We start from the raw sequence: 19,746 nt of genomic DNA on the forward strand, positions 1-19,746 counted from the left end.
GGACAGTGTTACTCTTTCCCTCGCTATCTCCTAGAATCTCCTCTTATTTTTTAAAAAAAAAAAGTTCTAACACTTGTCTTCATGATTATTTTAGTATTTGCTTACTTTTAATCTTTATTAATGTAAGTTTTTATATTTTTATTTTATTTTTTGGTCTGTCCCGGGGCCTGAACTCAGGGCCTGCATGCTGTCTCTCAGCTCCTCAGCTCAAGGCTAGTAGCGCTCTTGAGTCACAGCGCCACTTCCGGCTTTTTCTGCTTATGTGGTGTTGAGGAATTAAACCCAGGGCCTCATGCATGCAAGGCAAGTATTCTACCATTGACCCACCTTCCCAGCCCTGCAAGTTCTTGTAAAAGTTATGTAAAATCCACACATGAGAACTGAAAATGAACTTGCCTAGACTCAAAAGAATTGGTTAAGACCAGTATCCAAAATGCTTAACTCTCAGTTTCCCTGTGTTCTCTGCCTAAGATTTATGTAGCCCCTTGTTCTCAGAAGATTGTTTTAACCAAATTTGACAGTGACCAAAATTATTCCAAGATCTGTTTTACTGTCCTGCTCTCTAATTTTTACTTCTGACATCCTGAAGTGAACCACTAATGTGAAAGGGAATTGCAGGGGAATGGGAGCAGGGGGTAGGCGGGTTCCTTCAGGGGGACTGGGGGAGCTAGGCAGACTGCCCAAACACTTCTTCTGGAAGCCATCTGGCAAGTGACACTTTGAAATACAGGGCCAGAATTTTCATATCTTTTCGTTTTTCATGAGAAGCTAGAATATTAGGCATTGCTATGATATACTGGCACCTATGTCAAACTTCAAAATAAGAATTGTCTGTGGGCTGGCCAGTTTGTTTTAGTGGATTCCCCTTAATGCTTAAACTTCCTGTTCCTGGGCATCATTTTTTATTAAGAAAGAACCTAAACCAGTTCTAGGGCAGGTGAGTAAATGCTGCTGGGTTATATAGATCAGCCTGAAAACAACTAAACATATAGACAGGTCAGTCTAGCTGTTTGCTTTATGAATAATTTGCTTACATGTTTTTGACCCACATATTACCCATAATGCAAAGATCATATGTTTATTACAAGTTAGAATTGATTTGTGTTTTGAAGTTAAATGCAGAATTCTGCAGTCTCATATGTTAGCAGACGCCATCCTTATCTAATACATGCAAGACTCTGGCATAGCATTATCATATGCTGAAATGCATATTTATCTTGTTGTAAGGCAGTAGCCATTACTCAGCAGCTATAGCCCAAAAGTGTTACCCTCTCAGTACTCTCAAAAGTAGAATGTCTATCCAGAGCCTTAACTTAGTTTCCTAAAAAATAATGGGAGACATGGTTTTACAACATGGATTTTGGGGGTTGGACCTATGGTTCAAATGATAAAATATTTGCCTCACAAGCGTAAGACCCTTAGTTCAAACCCAGCCTCTATCAAAAAACAAATAAGAACTGATACACAACCAAGATATGGTAACAAAGGAGGAGGCTGCAATGCTCTATAATTGTAATTGTAACCCCTCTGTACAGTATGTTCACAAAAAAAAAAAAACAAAGCCAAGATATATGTCTAAAGTGTAATTTTATGTGATTGAGTAACTTCTTTTCCAGTAATACCAGAAAGTAGTCCATAGAATAAATAGCTAGGGAAACTCATTCATCCATACATTTTAAAAAGTGCAGAAATTATAAGTGTAGAATTCAATTAATATCCAGTAACCTGCCTCAGTAACCTCCCAAATGAAGAGGTGAAATATTTATCTGTACTACTGTTAATGAGCATTTGACTTTGTGTTTAGAAACTGTTATGGTCCGTGCTTTCGTGATCATTCCTGAACATTGTCTTGGAGGAATTAGTTCTCATCCCTGTTGACTGTATGTGGGAATGTAAAAACTGGGTTAGCTTTAATAGACACTACCATGTTTCCAACAGGTCTGAATCAATTCATACTTTACTAGCAGTGTGTGAGTTGCACTTCTACATCCTAACCACTGATGTTTAGTCCTAAATTGAATTTGATGTAAGATTACAGAGACTGTAGTCCTTTTCCTTTGTCTATTAGCTGTTTATATTTTGTATAGTTAGATCTTTTATACTTTGGCTTTAAGCTTTTTTCATAAGCTTACTTCTTTTTTTGGGGGGGGGGTTCTGGTTGTGGGACCTGAACTCTGGGCCTGGGCGCTGTCCCTCAGCTCTTCAGCTCAAGGCTAGCGCTCTACCACTTGAGCCATAGCGCCACTTCCGGCTTTTTTCTTTTTGCTTATGTGGTGCTGAGGAATCGAACCCAGGGCCTCATGCATGCAAGGCAAGCACTCTACCACTGAGCCACCTTCCCAGCCCTTCATAAGCTTACTTTTAAAAATAGAGTAACTTTTTCAGGTATGAACATTCTTTTTTTTTTTGCCGGTCATGGGGCTTGAACTCTGGGCCTGGGTGCTGTCCCTCAGCTCTTCAGCTCAAGCTAGCTTTACCACTTAAGCCACAGCGCCACTTCTGGTATTTTCTGCATATATGGTGCTGAGGAATCAAGTGTTTGCAAGGCAAACACTACCACTGAGCCACCTTCCCAGCCCAGTGTGTGAACATTCTTAATGAAAAGACTAGCTAGTTTTTCCCAGTGACTCCTTTGCAATAAACACGTTATTTTTCTTAAAAACAACTTCTGAGAGCTTTACCCCAAAAATGTGTCTTATATTAACTTAATAAACAAGAGGATACCTTGAGTAAAATATTCCTCCCAGGATATTTGATAAGAACAACAACAGAACTAATAATAAATAACAGTTAAAATAGCTTTGGAAGGGTTGGAGATTTAGCTCAGTGGAAGAGCACTTGTTGCCTGGCAAGTGCAAGGCCCTGAGTTCAGTCCTTAGTTCTAGTGGAGGTTGGTGGGGGGAGGAAGGAAACAGCTTTTGGAATCGATTTTTGCTTTTTTGGCTTTATGAATTCTGGTTGTTAATCAGAATCAGCTTTTAATTATTAAAACATTGCTAAAAATAGTAAGAGATAATTTAGAAGAAGAATGTGGCTTAAACCGAACTTGAAAATTTTTGGTCGGTCGTGGGGCTTGAACTCTGGGCTTGGGCTCTGTCCCTGCACTCTTCAGCTCAAGTCGAATGCTCTACCGCTTGAGCCACAGCGCCACTTCCAGTTTTCTAGTGGTTTTTATTGGAGATAAGAGTCTCCTGGACTTTCCTGCCCGAGCTGGCTTTGAACCACGATCCTCAATCTCAGCCTCTTGAGTAGCTAGGATTATAGGCGTTAACCACCGGTGCCCAGCTTTTGAAAATTTTTATCTGTGTAAGTATGGACAGTTTTTTCTTGGATATAGAATAATTTAAACTCAGGAGACTGAGATCTGAGGATCATGGTTCTAAGCCAGCCCAGGCAGGAAAGTCTATAAGATTCTTACCTCCTGTAAATCACCAAAAAGCTAGAAGTGGACATGTGGGTAAATGATAGCACTAGCACTAGCCTTAGGGCCCCAGGACCAGCACCTCTCAAAAAAAATTTTTTTTTCAAGTTAAAAAAGTATCACCTTACAGTTTTTTTTGTTTTTTTGTTTTTTGTTTTTGTCGGTCATGGGGCTTGAACTCTGGGCCTGGGCGTTGTCCCTTAGCTCTTCAGCTCAAGGCGAGCGCTCTACCACTTGAGCTACAGCGCCACTTCCAGTTTTCTGGTGGTTTTATTGGAGATAGGAGTCTCACGGTCTCTCCTGCCCGGGCTGGCTTTGAACCGAGATCCTCAGATCTCAGCCTCCTGAGTAGCTAGGATTACAGGCGTGAGCCACCAGCGCCCGGCTCACCTTACAGTTTTATAAATGTGCTTTGTAAAGTTTCAGTGGCATCAGATGGTACTGTAGGTGTGACAGTCCCAGGGAAAAAAGTAAACATTTTCCAGTCTATTTTGTAACTGAAGTGGCATCACAAAATAGATGTTCTTAATAAGAGCTGCAGGACAGTAAAAGTAAGGACCCCAGTGCCACCATGTGAAGAGGCGAATGCAGGCCCCACGACCAACCCAAAAAAAAAAAAAAATCCCAATCATTACATTTGCTTTGGAATCACTAAGAATCAAAAGATGATAAATGTAAACATCTCCTTCCTCTTTCTTGGTAGTGTGGGCAACCCAAAATAACTTACATTGCTGTGATTTTAGGTGTTTCACTAATTGTGAAAATGAAGTTGTTTTCTATTTGTTTTTCTGAAAACAAAGCCTAATTCTTCAAACTGTTCATGTAAGTGGTCAAATCACTTTTTAAAATTTTAAACAGTCGTGTTTCTTAAGCAGGGAACTCATTACCCTCACAGTACTTTGTCTGCTAAATTAGCAAATCAAAACTAAACAGCCATCACCAAAGTCCCCCACCACAACCTGCTTGTAGGATTTTAGCAGTTAGGAACTGCAGAGACAGATGCTTAGCCCGTGCCTGGTGAACAATTTGGCAGTAATAAAAACAAATGAGACCTACAGAGGGGGTGCTATGGGAACCTACTGATCAGACCTTAAGGAGAGTCATTATACCCTAAGTAGCAGGTCTATTGGGGGACTGTCTGTTCAGGATATTGGAAACCTGTGATGAGTTTACAGGGTTCATCTGTTCCCAAAGAGCAGATTTTATTGACAGCTTCTCTTTTGGTTACAATGTCCTTCTTGATGTCTGCTGTGTTACCTGTGTTTTAAATATTTTTTCTTTCTTTTAAGTGAATCATTTTATAGGTGGGAATAAAAAAATTGCTGATGACAAAATCTTGTAAAGGAGATCTAATCATTACTTAGGAATGTAGAGATTTATAATTAAATTTATTGAATTTTTCATTAAGGTCTCAAACCAAAACTGGCAAGCACAAGAAGGACATGCACATGGCAGGCGCTGATGTCTCATACCTGTAATCTTAGCTACTCAGGAGGCTGAGATCTGAGGGTCACACTTCTAAGTCAGCCCAGGCAGGAAAGTGTGTGAGACTTTTCTCTCTATTAAACTACCAAAAAAGCCAAAGTAGAGCTCTGGCAAATCTTATTAGAGTGCTGGCCTTGAATATAAAAAAAAATCAGGGACAGTACCCAAGCCCTGAGGGTAAGCCCCAGGACTGGCACACAAAGAAAAGTAAGTTTGTGGAATATATACAATTACCCTTCTGTTTCTTGGGTTTGGAAGCTGAAAATACTGGATACTTACTGCATATAGAACTTTATGCTTGAGATCTCACTTTTTAAGTGCTTTTCTCTGTGCTGTTGAAGTGAAGAAAGCCAAGTTGGCCTCCTAAAAATTAGATAGAAACAAGCATAAGGCTAAACATAGTACTAAATTATTTTGAAGGGCAATTTTCCTTCCCTCCCTCCCTCCCTCCCTCCCTCCCTCCCTCCCTCCCTCCCTCCCTCCCTCCCTTCCTCTCTTCCTCTCTTCCTCCCTCCCTCCCTTCCTTCTTTCCTTCTTTCCTTCCTTCCTTCCTTCCTTCCTTCCTTCCTTCCTTCCTTCCTTCCTTCCTTCCTTCCTTCCTTCCTTCCTTCCTTCCTTCCTTCCTTCCTTCCTTCCTTCCTTCCTTCCTTCCTTCCTTCTTCCTTCCGGTCCTGGGGCTTAATTAAACTCAGGGCCTGGGCTCTGTACCTGAGCCTCTCTGTGCTCAAGGCTAGCACTCTACCACTTGAGTCATAGCACCACTTCTGGCCTTTTCTGTTTAAGTGGTACTGAGGAATTGAACCCAGGGCTTCATGTATGCTAGGCAAGCACTCTACCATTAAGCCACTTTCCCAGCCCAATTTTATTTATTTCTTTAACTTTTTTCCTTTTTTTTTGTTTTTGTCGGTCATGGGGCTTGGACTCTGGGCCTGGGTGCTGCCCCTCAGTTCTTCAGCTCAAGGCTAGTGGTCTACCACTTGAACCACAGTACCACTTCCGGCTTTTTTCTGCTTATGTGGTGCTGAGGAATCAAACCCAGGGCCTCATGCATTCAAGGCAAGCACTCTACCACTGAGCCACCTTCCCAGCCCCCAATTTTATTTATTTCTTAATGTAGGTGGTGAATGTTCTTCCATGAACTTGTTCAAGTGACACTGATTATGAAGTATCAGTATTTGTCTTTCTTATTTCCCTTTGGTTAATGTTGGAAATTTATTGATTAGGTTGAATCCTGCCCTAAGGCTTTAGTGAAAAAGCTGTGATTTATAAAGTTACAGCATAATGAAAAAAGTGATAATGGAGAGCTTTGGGCAGACTGTGTAATTCATAATAGGCAATCTCCAAAGGTTGGCTTATTTTGTTGTTTTTATCAGAATAGTTACTTGTAAGAGTAGGATCCCTCGAACAACTCGGAGCAAATCTTGCTTCTGCTTTTGAAAATAAGCTCACATTTCTTCTTAAAGTCCAAACCATTCCTGTTTACTGTCCTCTTTAGTCAAGAAAAGGTGATAGTTAAATATGGTCTTACCTAGTTCCTTTCTACTTTTCCTTGAATACCATATTGGCTACCAAAGCACAGACCCATACCCTTCCTGCCACCTTGGAACCAGTTCAAGATTTGGAGAGAAGGGTTTGTTTGGGGGTGTTTCCCTTTTCTTATCTCTCAATGAGCAGATGTTAGGGTTGAATTTATTTTGACCCTTCCATTTAAATTGGAACTGAAGCAAGAGTTTAAAGTACATCAGAAGAAAGTACTGAACTTTAAACATGCGTGATCCGAGGAGGATGGTGCGTACTGCATTCTCAGCCATTCTAGAACTTTCTCAGAGGTGACATCATCTATAGGGAGACCTATAAGCTAACAGCCACTGCTTAAAAAGAAAATACTTTAAAACTATGTAAAGTTCTCTGGCATTTGAATTGTGTTTGTGTGTTTCACTGTACCAGTATTGCCTCTAGTATTCATGTTTTTGAAATTGGTGTCAGAATAAGATTAGAATTTTATTTGAAGACCTTAGAAGGGTGGGTATTTGCAAAGAAAAAGTATATCATTTGTGATTGATCTTCAAGGGAATTACAACATTGTAAGCTTTCTGTTGTTTTTGTCTTCTAAAGAATACAATTAAAGAGAGCTACAGATGGTTATTAGCTAAAAGCTATCTAGCTTCAATAAGAAGCAATTCTCTTCTTCATTGAGTATTGCTTATCTTTGCCCAGAGTGCCTTGGATAGATGGTAGGCTTGAACGACTTGTTTTTGACTGATCTTTTCCAGAGCCTGGCCCAACTAGAGAATCTGTGCAAACAGCTATATGAAACAACAGATACAACCACTCGACTTCAGGCAGAGAAAGCCTTGGTTGAATTCACCAACAGCCCGGATTGCCTGAGCAAGTGCCAGCTGCTCCTTGAGAGAGGAAGTGTACGTAAGATTTGACAAGTCCTGGAGAAAGGCCAAGGCTTAGGGGAAGTACTGTGTTTCTACACTTCAGGGATCAAACTGTACAGTCTTTTGATCCTTCTAGAAGTCACTGCTTTTACTATTTCACCTGTCAAGTTAGGAAGAAAGCCATGTGGTCCAATCAGGAAAATCTCTATACAATGTATGTCTGTCCTGGTAGTTTTTAAGCTTTCACCCAAGTTCAAAGTTTCACTCTCTGTTTTTAATTCTTAAGTGTCACCTCTGTCTGTTACAGAAGATAAAACTTCATGTAAATCACATTTCCTACCCAAAGTCTTTATCACTGTACAAATTCCCCCATCTTCTCTGCTTTTCCTACTCCACTTGCTATTCATTGCTTTAAAAGTCTAGGAGAAAATGACCTTGACAATGAAAATTATTGGTAGTTGAGGTTTTAGAATTCCTTACAGTTTAAAAATGGCATTGGAATAACCAAAGTTCTACTTCTAACAAAACGTAATTTAATGTAATTACTGTGTGGGGCAAGGTGCAGGTCTTAAAAGAACCTGTCAGTGCCATGAAAAGGCAAGGAGGGTCAGAATCCCACCTAGAAGTTAACAGGTAGTGCCAGCCTTCTTTCAAAAAGTCACAACAGAATTGAGTATCTCCTTTTTATGAATGTTCAGATGACTTTTTAGGCTTATCTACCTATATTACTTGTTTCACAGAAGAATTCAAGAAAAAGTACAGCTTACTATAATTATTACTGTGGTGAAGGTGAAAATAGAAATGATAATGAAGAATTGTGTCTTAAACAGCAATGTATACCCCTAAAGAATTCATACATAAAAATTTACTCTCCAGAGAATATCCTTTAGACTGATAGGAATTATGAAGAAGTAGAAGAGCTTAATTGGTTAAGAAAATAGAATTCTAAATTATTTTTTAGTTCTGTAGACAAGTTATAGTTGGTTAAAATTGCCCTTTGGTGGCTGGGAGATCTAAGTCTTTTTCCAACTATTTGAAGGCTACGAAGTCATGGGCAGACATTGAATAATAGTGTTTTGAGTTGAGTATTACGCACACGACCACTCCTCCCTCCCTCCTCCCCCCAGTTGTGGGGCCTGGGCACTGTCCCTCAGCTCTTCAGCTCAAGGCTAGTGCTCTACCACTTGAGCCACAGCACCACTTCGGGCTTTTTCTGCTTATGTGGTGCTGAGGAATCAAACACAGGGCCTCATGCATGAAAAGCAAGCACTCTACTACTGAGCCACCCTCCCAGCCCTACGTATTTCTTCTAGATCACTCAATAGATCAGCTCTTAGAGTTGATTCCTTCCTGCTTCTGGAGTGCACGTATAGGCTTGATTCCAAGTTTGTTTTATACCTGCTAGTATTCGGTAACATTAACATAAATGGATAGCCAATTGTCTTTAGGACTTTTAATTTTGTTGCTAATTATCCTTAACCTTTGATTAGATTATTTTCAGTGGTGCAAGTCTATTCCTGATATATAATTTATCTAATCCATGTAGGAATGTTTATGTGATTCCTTCTTATACATTATGGCCACATAGAACGTTATGGTGCTCTATGAAACTAAAAAGAATTTTTTTGAGACTTTTTAAAGTTTTTAAATCTACACTTGAGAATAAGATAATGTTGTTCCATTGCTCAGGATATTAATTTTCTTTTCCACAAATAATTGTTTTGAAATTTACTACAAAACTGTCATATATTTCCCAGATCTAGAGCTGATAACTGTGCCTTTGGAAAGATAAAATTTGGAGATTAACTGTGCAGCATAATGTGGTAATTCCTCTAATATTTCCTTTTTTCTTCCTTTCTAATACCATATTACAGGAATATTTTAAAGTGAAAGTTTTTGAGACATCATTGTTAGATGTGAGTGACAGACCTTGTGACTGACTGAGTCCTTTTTACCCTTTTCACAGTCATCTTACTCCCAGTTACTAGCAGCTACATGCCTTACCAAGCTTGTATCACGCACAAACAACCCCCTACCATTGGAACAGCGAATAGATATTCGTAAGTACAGAATCTTCTGTTCTATCTTGAAGAAATTATATTGTTTAGTGCTCTGGTAGTGTTAGTTAAGTGTATGTGGTAATGTATTTAAAATTGCTGAGCTTACAGACTATCTAATACATAGTTTTTTCCACAGTGTTGGACATAGAAATTTAGCCAGTTAGGGATGTACTTTAGATTCTCTGTTATAACAGTTTAAAATTCTGAACTTGAAAGTCTACCAATAATCTTAAATTTGGTATCCCATTTCTCAATAGCATATAGAAAATAATTTAAAGGGTTAAGAGGAGGTAGTTGACATTTGTCATTCTTTTGCTGATTATTATATTTAAATACATACACTCTTTATCTGCAGGGTTCTCCATCATGTGAACTATTTTTGTCTTTCAGGGAACTATGTGCTCAACTATCTTGCCACGCGGCCAAAGTTGGCTACTTTTGTGACACAAGCTCTTATTCAGTTATATGCCAGAATCACAAAACTAGGATGGTTTGATTGTCAGAAGGATGACTATGTCTTCAGAAATGCAATCACAGATGTCACAAGGTTTTTACAGGTATGCATGGTTGATATACTAGTAGTGGGAGAAGCAACATAAATTTGTACGGTGATTATCTTTTTTTTTAAGTTACATAAAATGGAATTATTTGTTATATTCTCTTCTGCATTTTTTAACCTTGCCCATTCTTTTGAAAATGTTTTCATACTATTCCAAGCTAAAATATCTTTTTGGATTTTAGTTTTCAATTTTTATTTTAGTACTGGAGATTGAACTCAGAGTCTTGCACTTAAAATACCTTAATTTAGGTGGTCATGCCTTAATATCTTAATAAATAATACCTTAATAATATAAAAATACCTTAATTTAGTAGCTCCCCTATAATCCTAGCTATTCAGGAGGCTGAGATCTGAGGATCAGGGTTCAAAGCCAGCCTGGGCAGGAACATCTGTGAGACTCTTATCTCCAAAAAACCTGAAGTTGAGCTGTGACTGAAGTGGTAAAATGTTTGCCTTGAGCAAAAAAAACTTAGGGACCGACTAGACACTGAGTTATAGCCCAAGGACCAGCCAGGAAAAAAATAACTTTAATTGACTGGTAACCTATAGATGAACGCTTTTTTTTTGGTCTGTTAAATGCTTCAATAAAAATCTTGTCAAACTTTGAATAATTGTATTTGTAGGGTAGAGTCCTAGCCTTGGAATTATTCAGTCATTTTTATTTTCTCAGGTCAATAGGCAAAAAAAAAAAAAAAAAATGGTATCTGGTTTGAGGTATGAATGAAACAGGACAAAAAAATTTTTTTGAGACAGGACAAGTTTTTATCTGTTAATTTACTACTTGTATTTATTTTTCAGTGAACTTCCTTATATCTTATGCATATTTTCCCCATAAATCTTGGCCTTTTCTTATTGTTGTGTGTAGTCTCTGTAAAATATACAACTGTATCTTGCAATTTATCTTTTAATGATAATAAAAAATACTATAAAAACACTTATAGAAACTTTCAGAATATGAAATTTTTACTTGTTGATGAGGTAAGCTTTAGCAGTCACTCTGTGGCAGTTGACTTTTGTGTCCTTCAAAACAGAAGGTAAAATTCGTTGCTGCCTTATCAAGGCAGTTTTATTAATGACACAGGAGTTTTTTTATAGGACTAGGTGTCTTCAAGTGTTGAAATAAGCACACATCAGTTCTTTCCTCTGTACATTTTTCCTTTCAGGACAGTGTTGAATACTGCATCATTGGCGTCACAATTTTATCTCAGCTGACCAATGAAATTAATCAAGTAAGTGCTACAGCCTTCCTCATTGAAGTAAGTGACATAATTTTTCTTAAGTCTTGGTGTTTCTGCTATGTGTGGGATGATCTTTTTTGGCAGTTGTGTGCTTTTGCGGTAAGTGATTGATGCCCTTTTGAAACTAGTTCCATTGAGTTTTCCTCTGTAAGTGCAACCCTCCTTCTCTTTGTCCTGGTCCTTTGGGAAATATTTACCCTCCCATCTCAGCTTTCCTTATTGGTGTTAATGTTCATTATAGAGATGAGAGTGGCTATAAGTGAAAATCATAATGAAATATTGTCTTGCTGATAAAAGAACAATTCCAAAACAATCATAAAAGTGGAACCAGCATCATTTCTGTACCCTTTCTGTTCCTATACACATTAATGTATATTAGTCATTTAAAAATCAGTTCCTATATACTACTAGTAAATATTTTGTTAGTAATCTTTTCAAAGTACATGAAACATTCTGCTAAATACCACCTAATTTTTTAAATAATCAGTACTGTGACACTGCACTGCAGAGGAAACACCAGTGGCATTTTGTTTTGGTGTAATTTTTGCTTGTGCTATTATATTTTCAATGATTTACTTTTATATCCATCTAAAATTCTATAATTATTGTGCAAGCCATTACTAGTTGTAACATCTCACCCTCAAGTTACCAGCATTAATAATATTTGCTTTAATGTTGCTATTGCTTATAATTATGCAAGCATTTTATTAACATAGTATTCTTTTAATGCAGTAGCTTACAGCTTATTAAAATCTGGAGTTCTTGCTGTATTCTCTGTTTATGCAATCTCCATTGTGATCAATCATTATCAAAATAATAGGTTGAACTTTTGAATTATCACAGGCTCCCTTATATAAGCACTTTACTTTTTCTTTTTTTGGTGGTCATGGGCTTGAACTCTGGGCCTGAACGCTGTCCCTCAGCTCAAGGCTAGCACTCTACCACTTGAGCCACTGCACCATGTCCATCCAGTTTTCTGAGTGGTTTATTGGAGATCAGAGTCTCATGGACTTTCCTGCCTGGGCTGGCTTGGAACCAGGATCCTCAGATATCAGCCTTCTGAGTGGCTAGTATTACAGGCAGGAGCCACTGGAGCCCGCTTTACTTTTATCACTGATTTTATTCTCACAATTATCCTGTGAGGTCAGTATTGTGGTTATCCCTTTTTCTGGATGAGGAAACTTAGATAGAATGGAATGAGTGGTAGCTAAATAATTTGCTTACAGCTTCACCATTAGTAAAACAGTGTCTGAATTCAAACACAGTCTTATTTCACAGCCTGTTCTCCTAGCATGAAACCACTAGTACTTGTGTAGTAGGAAAGAGTGCATTAACTAAGTACAGAAACTGTGAGCTTACTGTTCTCTTCTTGAAAGCTTGTCTCTCCCAAAATGCATGGATATTGATAGGAAAAGAAAACCTTTTCAGGATTTTATTTCTCTTTCTTGAGGAAGTGGTGAAAATGTCTGTCATACATAGTTATTGTATAAATTATTATCAGTATTATAATGATACCTAATATATAATCTTCATTATTTTTGGTTGTCAAATTCAAATCAGAAAGTATATTTCTACCACTGTTACTATTGAACTTAGAAACAAAATCAAGGAAGACTTGATTTGATCTCAAAAATCTTACTCAGGGCTGGGAAGGTGGCTCAGTGGTAGAGCGCTTGCCTTGCATGCATGGGGCCCTGGGTTCAATTCCTCAGCACCACATAAGCAAAAAGAAAAAAGCCGGAAGTGGTGCTGTGGCTCAAGTGGCAGAACACTAGCCTTGAGCTGAAGAGCTGAGGGACAGTGCCCAGGCCCCAAGTTCAGGCCCCATGACCGGACCCCCCCCCCAAAAAAAAAAAAATCTTGCTCATATTCTTTAATATGGAAAAAGTAAAATTAGCATTCCTTTGGATGAACTGATCATTAAATAGAAGACATGTAGTTTTCAGTGAATGGTTAAAAAATACACTGGATAATTTTGAAATTCTTGTTTTTAAAAAAAGCGTTTTACAAACTTTACAACTTGGCGGGGGGATAGTTGTGTAGGAGGGAGAAAAGGGATGGTAAGGGAAAAACAAAGGAGTAGGCAACAATGCTCCATAAGAAATGTACTCATTACCTTGCTCGTGTAACTGTAACCTCTCTCTACAGTATTTTTAAAATAAAAACATACAAATAAAGGGGGGGGAGGTTATTTTATTTATTTATGCCAGTCCTGGGCACTGTCCCTGAGCTGGTCAAGGCTAGCACTCTGGCTTTTTATGTTTGTTTATGTGGTACTGAGGAATTGAACCCACGGCTTCATGCATGCAAGGCCACATTCCCAACCCTTGAAATTCTTTTATTCCATTTCTTGGTGCCTACTATATGTTAAAAATAGATAGCATACTAATGACAAACAATTTCATCCTTAATCACAAAAATAAAAAAAAGACTCCATTAAAAGACAAAATAAGGAATGAATTAGATATTATAGACCATTTAAACTTATGTTCTTACTTCCACTGTGTATAGAGAATATGTTAAAATAGCTAAGAAAAAGAGAGTATTACAGACTGTTGTCATTTAACTGCCATGAACTTACATGGCTTACTATTTTGGAAAATCTATAACAACTTCATTCCTGAGTGGTTTGTTTACCAAAATCCAACCTTTGTAACTATGTCTGGTTTTGTGACTAAGTCACAATGTGACATAACAATAATTACTAGCAGTATCTTCTAGTAATTTAAATTTTACCTCCCTAAGTACAGAAAATTTTTTTTTTTTTTTTTTTTTTGTCGGTCGTGGGGCTTGAACTCTGGGCCTGGGCGCTGTCCCTCAGCTCTTCAGCTCAAGGCGAGTGCTCTACCACTTGAGCTATAGCGCCACTTCCGGTTTTCTGGTGGTTTATTGGAGATAGGAGTCTCACGGTCTTTCTTGCCCGGGCTGGCTTTGAACCGTGATCCTCAGATCTCAGCCTCCTGTGTAGCTAGGATTACAGGCGTGAGCCACCAGCGCCCGGCTCAGAAAAAAATTTAAATGTGAATCAAAAATATTCATCCCTCCTTTTGTTTGTCCTCTGTAAACTAGAGAAAACTGAGATCCTGGCCAGCTGGGAGCTGCATCTTCTTACTAGATATGATTTAGCAGTAAATTTAAGCTTTAAAAATATGCTTTGTATTTATCTCGCATTTATTGAAGTCTTTTCTGGTTTATTTGAAGACTACATGAAGAATTCTTGCCTTGCTGTCAATGCTTGTCTTGCTGTAACTTGGATTGGCCTCTTCTTTTTTATACAGGCAGACACCACCCATCCTCTAACCAAGCACAGAAAAATAGCCTCTTCTTTCCGTGATTCATCATTATTTGATATCTTCACACTTTCCTGCAATTTACTAAAACAGGTAGGATTGTATGTTGGATCATGATTCCCAGTTCCTTTTGAAGCCTGAAATGGTTAGGAATTCATTAGGGGTTATGCCGTGAACACTAATTAGTCATCCTTATTTCTAAAAATAAATATCTAAAAGTATAAAGTCAGCCAGGTTAACTATTGAGTTAGGAAAAGGATTGTGATTTCTTCACTTCAAAAATGTTCCTCCAGGTAAAGAACAGTAAATGAACACTCAGCTCATCCTCCTGTCTTAAGGAACCTAGTTTACCACAAAGTTAGAAATCTGCTGTCGTATTTTATAACCACATAAAATCTCTATTCAGAATGAAAGCATGTTAGCTTAATGGTATTTGGATTCTTAGCGTTTAGAAACAGGTTCAGAGTACTACATTGTTATACAAAACTAGGTTGACTCCTCTATTTCCTGCTGAGTTAAAAGTAGCAAATAAACAAGTAACATCTGTAAGAAAGTAGATTTTGAGTTTTTAACATCCATTTAGATTTAATAACCTGAAGGGGTAGACAGAATCACATCAGGAAATTGCCGGTTTTGAAGTAGACAGTTGTTTTCAGTTCATTTATTGATAGTATTGAAGCAGTCAACAAATACAATCTAAGAGTCCTATGCATTTATACCTATGTTTTAATGCTTTGTCCCTTTTGAAAGTTAAATGGGATTAGTCTGGCTTTCTGTGTACTTCTATGGGGGCTTTTTCGTTTTTCTTATTTTCTAACATTTCCCAATTTTAATTTCAGAAGCAAGTTTGCTCCCATTAATGATTCCCATCATTTATCCAATTATTTAGTTTTACTTCGGAATCTCTATATATGGTCTTTGGATTGGTCCAGGGTACCTAGCAAAGCTGTATCACCCCCTTGGGAGAATAGCTTTTGAGAAAACAAATCAAGTCCTCCTCACTGATGCTGTCAGAAATAGATGATGAGCAGTCACTGAGGCAGTCTCTGAGAACTGCCTGGTAGATTCTTGAAATGTACAGTCCAAGTTGATATAGGCTAGTTTTCAGCTGTAATCTGCAGATACATTGCAGGAGAATACATTCAATGATAATCAATTCTAGCTATAAAATTCTTTTATAATGTATTAAAAAGCTCAGGGACAGGGCTGGGAAGGTGGCTCAGTGGTAGAGTGCTTGCTTTGCATGCATGAGGCCCTGGGTTTGATTCCTCAGCACCACATAAGCAAAAAGAAAAAAAGCCCAAAGTGGTGCTGTTGCTCAAGTGGTAGAGTGCTAGCCTTGAGCTGAAGAGCTGAGGGACAGTGCCCAGGCCCAGAGTTCAGGCCCCACGACTGACAAAAAAAAAAAGCTCAAGGACAGCACCCACACCCTGAGTTCAAGCTCCATGACCAACAGAGAGAAAGAGAGAAAAAAGGAAAGGAAGGAAGAATTGTGTGCCCGTGCCTCATGCCTATAATCCTAACTACTTAAAAGGCTAAGATCTGGAGGATCATGATTTGAACCTGGGACAGACTAGTCTATGAAACTTATCTCCAAAACAACCAGCAGCAAAAAAGCAGGGCCAGAGCCTTAGCTCAAGTGGTAGAGTGCCAGCCTAGCAAACAGGCAGGAGGAGGCTCTGGGTGGGTTCAGATCCCTTAAGTGCCCCTCCTCAAATAAGGAGTAGGGTTGAACTTCCTTAGAAGTCCCTCCAGAGTTTCGTCTTAACCTTATACAAAAACTATACATACAATCTCCCACCAATTCTGGTTTTTTGTTTTTGCCTAATCAATTGTGGGGCTTGAACTCAGGGTGTGGGCACTCAAGGCTAGCATTTTACCAGTTTGAGCCACAGTGCCATGTCCGATTTTTCTGTGGGCTAATTGGAGATAAGTCTCACAGGCTTTGCTACCCAGGCTGGCTTTGAAGTGTGATCTTCAGATCTCAGCCTCATGAGTAGCTAGGATTACAGGTGTGAGCCACCAGCACCCAGCATCTTCCACCTTCTTAAACTCATATTGCTTTAGAATTCTCTATGGCCATTATGTCTATAACATGTAAAGAAATAAGTGTCAAAAGGATAAATTTGTTTTTCATAGTAAATGTGCGTTAATAGTAAAAAGGAGGATAGGTATATTCATCGTAATACTGAGGTTCTTTTTCAAAGGGTGACAAAAAACATTTTAATGTGCTAAAATGTAGCCCTCCTTTTCTGGCTTAACAGCCTGCTCGTGAATCTGGGAATAATCTGGGAAGAGAAGAACCAATTGTTTGGTATTTACTGTGGCAATTTTTCAGGCTTCAGGAAAGAATCTGAACTTGAATGACGAAAGTCAGCATGGCTTGCTCATGCAGCTGCTCAAACTTACCCACAATTGCCTGAACTTTGATTTCATCGGCACATCTACTGACGAGTCCTCCGATGACCTGTGTACAGTACAGATACCCACCAGCTGGAGATCAGGTAACAGAGAGCCTACAAACTTAAATCTGCCTGCTGCATGTCCATAAGAAGAACCCCGGTGATCACTTATTTACCTTGGGAGAGAGCTTAGAATTTTAATACCTGTCTTCCTAATTGGAGAGGTTGTTAGAGAAATCTTACAGATCCCCCAACCAGGGAGAACTCTTTAATTACTGAGTAATAAGTATATCTTGTTTCTTTGTATGAGTTGCACAAGAATCTGTTATCTATTTGTTTAGGATAGTATCTGTTCTTGAAAATCACAGCCCATAGAAGACACCCATGACTCACATCTGTGATTCTTGGCATTCCGGAGGCTAAGATCTGGATAATCATAGTTAAAAGATAGAGTTAGTTGGGCAGGAAAATTCACTAGGCTCCCATCTCTCAAGTAGGTAACAAAACATCTGGGGTGCAGGCATAGCAAGCCTAGTAAGTTGGAGCCCTGTGTTCATCTAGGCAACTTAAACCTTATGTCAAAACATATATATTGGAGATGTAGCTCAGAGAACACTGGCAAGGCCCTGGATTCAATCCTCAGTACTGGGAGAAAAAAAGTATGTATGTGTACGCATGCCTCTCTCTCTCTCTCTCTCTCTCTCTCTCTCTCTCTCTCTCTCTCTCTCTCTCTCTCTCTCTCTCTCTCTCTCTCTCTCTCTCTCTCTCTGTGTGTGTGTGTGTGTGTGTAAATAACTTGAACTTACGTTTATGTGTGTGTGTGTGTGTGTGTGTGTGTGTGTAAATAACTTGAACTTACGTTTATGTTCCTGTTCCAAATGACAGAAGTGTAAAATTAAAGTTCTGAATATCTGAAGGATGAATCTCTTTCTTAGAAAAGCTAAAATTAGCACTTTAAAAATTAAAAAAGGAGGGGCTGGGAATGTGGTTCAGTGGTAGAGTGCTTGCCTTGCATGCATGAGGCCCTGGGTTCAATTCCTCAGCACCACATAAGCAGAAAAAGCCAGAAGTGGCACTGTGGCTCAAGTGGTAGAGCAGTAGCCTTGAGCTGAAGAGCTGAGGGACAGCGCCCAGGCCCAGAGTTCAGGACCAACAACAACAACAAAAAAAGCTCAGGGACAGTGCCCAGGACCTGAGTTCAAGCCCCAGGACTAGCAAAAAAAAAAAAGTAGAAAAGGAAAACAAAATCCTCCACTAATTTATTGTTTTCCAAGGAAACAGACACAGATAAGCACAAAATGAAGTTTTCTAATGTAAAATGAAGGAAGAATGCTAGCAGCTCTCTAGACTGAAAAAACTTATTTTTGTTTGTTTTCCTAGCATTTTTAGATTCTTCAACTCTACAGCTGTTTTTCGACCTGTATCATTCCATCCCTCCTTCATTTTCACCTCTGGTAAGTCAGAACCACAGCTTCTGAAGTAAAGGTATTTCTAGAAAATAGCAATAGTGGATGAGCTTTATATGCACTTTGTTTTATAAATCATAGAAATAGCACATAGACATATACTTGAGGTTAGTCACCTGGCCAGTAAGGTTAAGTTTACAACCTAAAAGGTTGTAGCAATAAAGTCTTCATTCTTTTTCAGTGATTGCTTTCTGGGGATTTCTGCAGATGGCCCAGCTCTCCCATCTTTTGTCTCCAAATCACAGTGATTACTATAGGCTGAGGTGGGGGTTGCCTTATACTGTCTAACTGAACCACCCAGATTTTCCAGATTGAGGAAAATTTTTAAATTCTTTAGGCATATGATACAAAGAGCTAATGGACGATGTTAGGGGAAGGCTAAGTTGCATATTTACCCTGAATAATTGAAAGCAGTAATTAAACTCTAATCTCAAAATCATTCAGGTTCTAAAACCATTGTGGTCCAATATTAGATTGTTGGATTAAAATAACTGCCATACACAAAATATCTCCTCCCCTTCCAAGAAAAAAGATGCAGTGAAGTATTGGGGTATGCTACCTGATGTCCCTGCAGTGGGCTACATTTCCAAACTGGTTATTTCCAAACTAATACTTACCCTTGCTTTACCAAAAATGTGAATTCAGTGTTATATTTTTCTAGAAGGTCAACGCAGGAGAAAGATAACACAGTTAAGAGAGGTAATAAAAGGATTGTCTGCAAAGGTATTAGCAAAATTAAGAGACTCCAACCAATGGATGGTGAAGTGTACCTCTGTGGGGCTGGCAGGAATAGGGACCTTTAGGGAAAAGGGAAGGAAACCCTTGAGAGCTAAAGCCATGGACTAAGGGAGAGCCATAGAGCAAGAACTTCAGCCATCTGTAGAGAAACTGCAGACATATAGTCCAGCCAGAATAGGAGTGAGGAACCTCTTTCTTTCCTGTCCTCTGACCCAGTTATTAATAGAGAGCCACAGAGTTTTGCTATTGCTAATACTTAAGGTAATTTTCAGACTGAATCCAACCATAGGTGGTTGGCTATGATCTTTTTGGATCTGATGCTTTTTCTTTCATAAAACTGCTTAAATATAGCCTTATGAATATAGCGGGAGGAGACAAGGTCTGGTGGTGAAAATAGCTGTCCTTGTCTTAATAACTGTGTTTGTGGGTTGTGTCTGGCTTCCAGGTATTATCCTGCTTAGTACAGATCGCTTCAGTCAGAAGATCCCTGTTTAACAATGCTGAGAGGGCCAAGTTTCTCTCTCATCTTGTTGATGGTGTTAAACGAATACTAGAAAATCCACAGGTAAGATTTTGGAAACTTTGCATATGTGTCTTTATTAGCATATGAAAAGTTGTAGGAATCTGAAGGAAATCTGTCTAAAGGTCCACTTAGCAGAAACCCAGAAAACAGTTTTATCTTGTTCTTCAAAGACATATG

General features: G+C 38.7%; 1 protein-coding gene across 2 annotated transcripts in view; it reads left to right on the forward strand.

The window, feature by feature from the left end:
* The first annotated feature begins 6,619 nt into the window (after positions 1-6,619).
* Xpo7 (exportin 7) overlaps positions 6,620-19,746 on the forward strand; it is a 42,789-nt gene continuing 29,662 nt past the window's right edge. The window contains exons 1-9 of one of the 2 annotated variants that reach the window (XM_070016586.1): positions 6,620-6,694; positions 7,180-7,326; positions 9,260-9,353; positions 9,744-9,910; positions 11,076-11,168; positions 14,429-14,533; positions 16,779-16,944; positions 18,223-18,296; positions 19,492-19,611. In XM_070016586.1, coding sequence (XP_069872687.1) covers positions 6,674-6,694; positions 7,180-7,326; positions 9,260-9,353; positions 9,744-9,910; positions 11,076-11,168; positions 14,429-14,533; positions 16,779-16,944; positions 18,223-18,296; positions 19,492-19,611 — 987 coding nt within the window. In that variant the 5' untranslated portion in view covers positions 6,620-6,673. The remainder of the gene's footprint in view (positions 6,695-7,179; positions 7,327-9,259; positions 9,354-9,743; positions 9,911-11,075; positions 11,169-14,428; positions 14,534-16,778; positions 16,945-18,222; positions 18,297-19,491; positions 19,612-19,746) is intronic. The other variant, XM_070016587.1, reaches the window with a different exon arrangement.

The sequence above is a fragment of the Dipodomys merriami genome, unplaced genomic scaffold, assembly GCF_024711535.1.
Source record: "Dipodomys merriami isolate MVZ:Mamm:240054 unplaced genomic scaffold, mDipMer1.0.p SCAF_12, whole genome shotgun sequence".
Lineage (NCBI taxonomy): Eukaryota > Metazoa > Chordata > Mammalia > Rodentia > Heteromyidae > Dipodomys > Dipodomys merriami.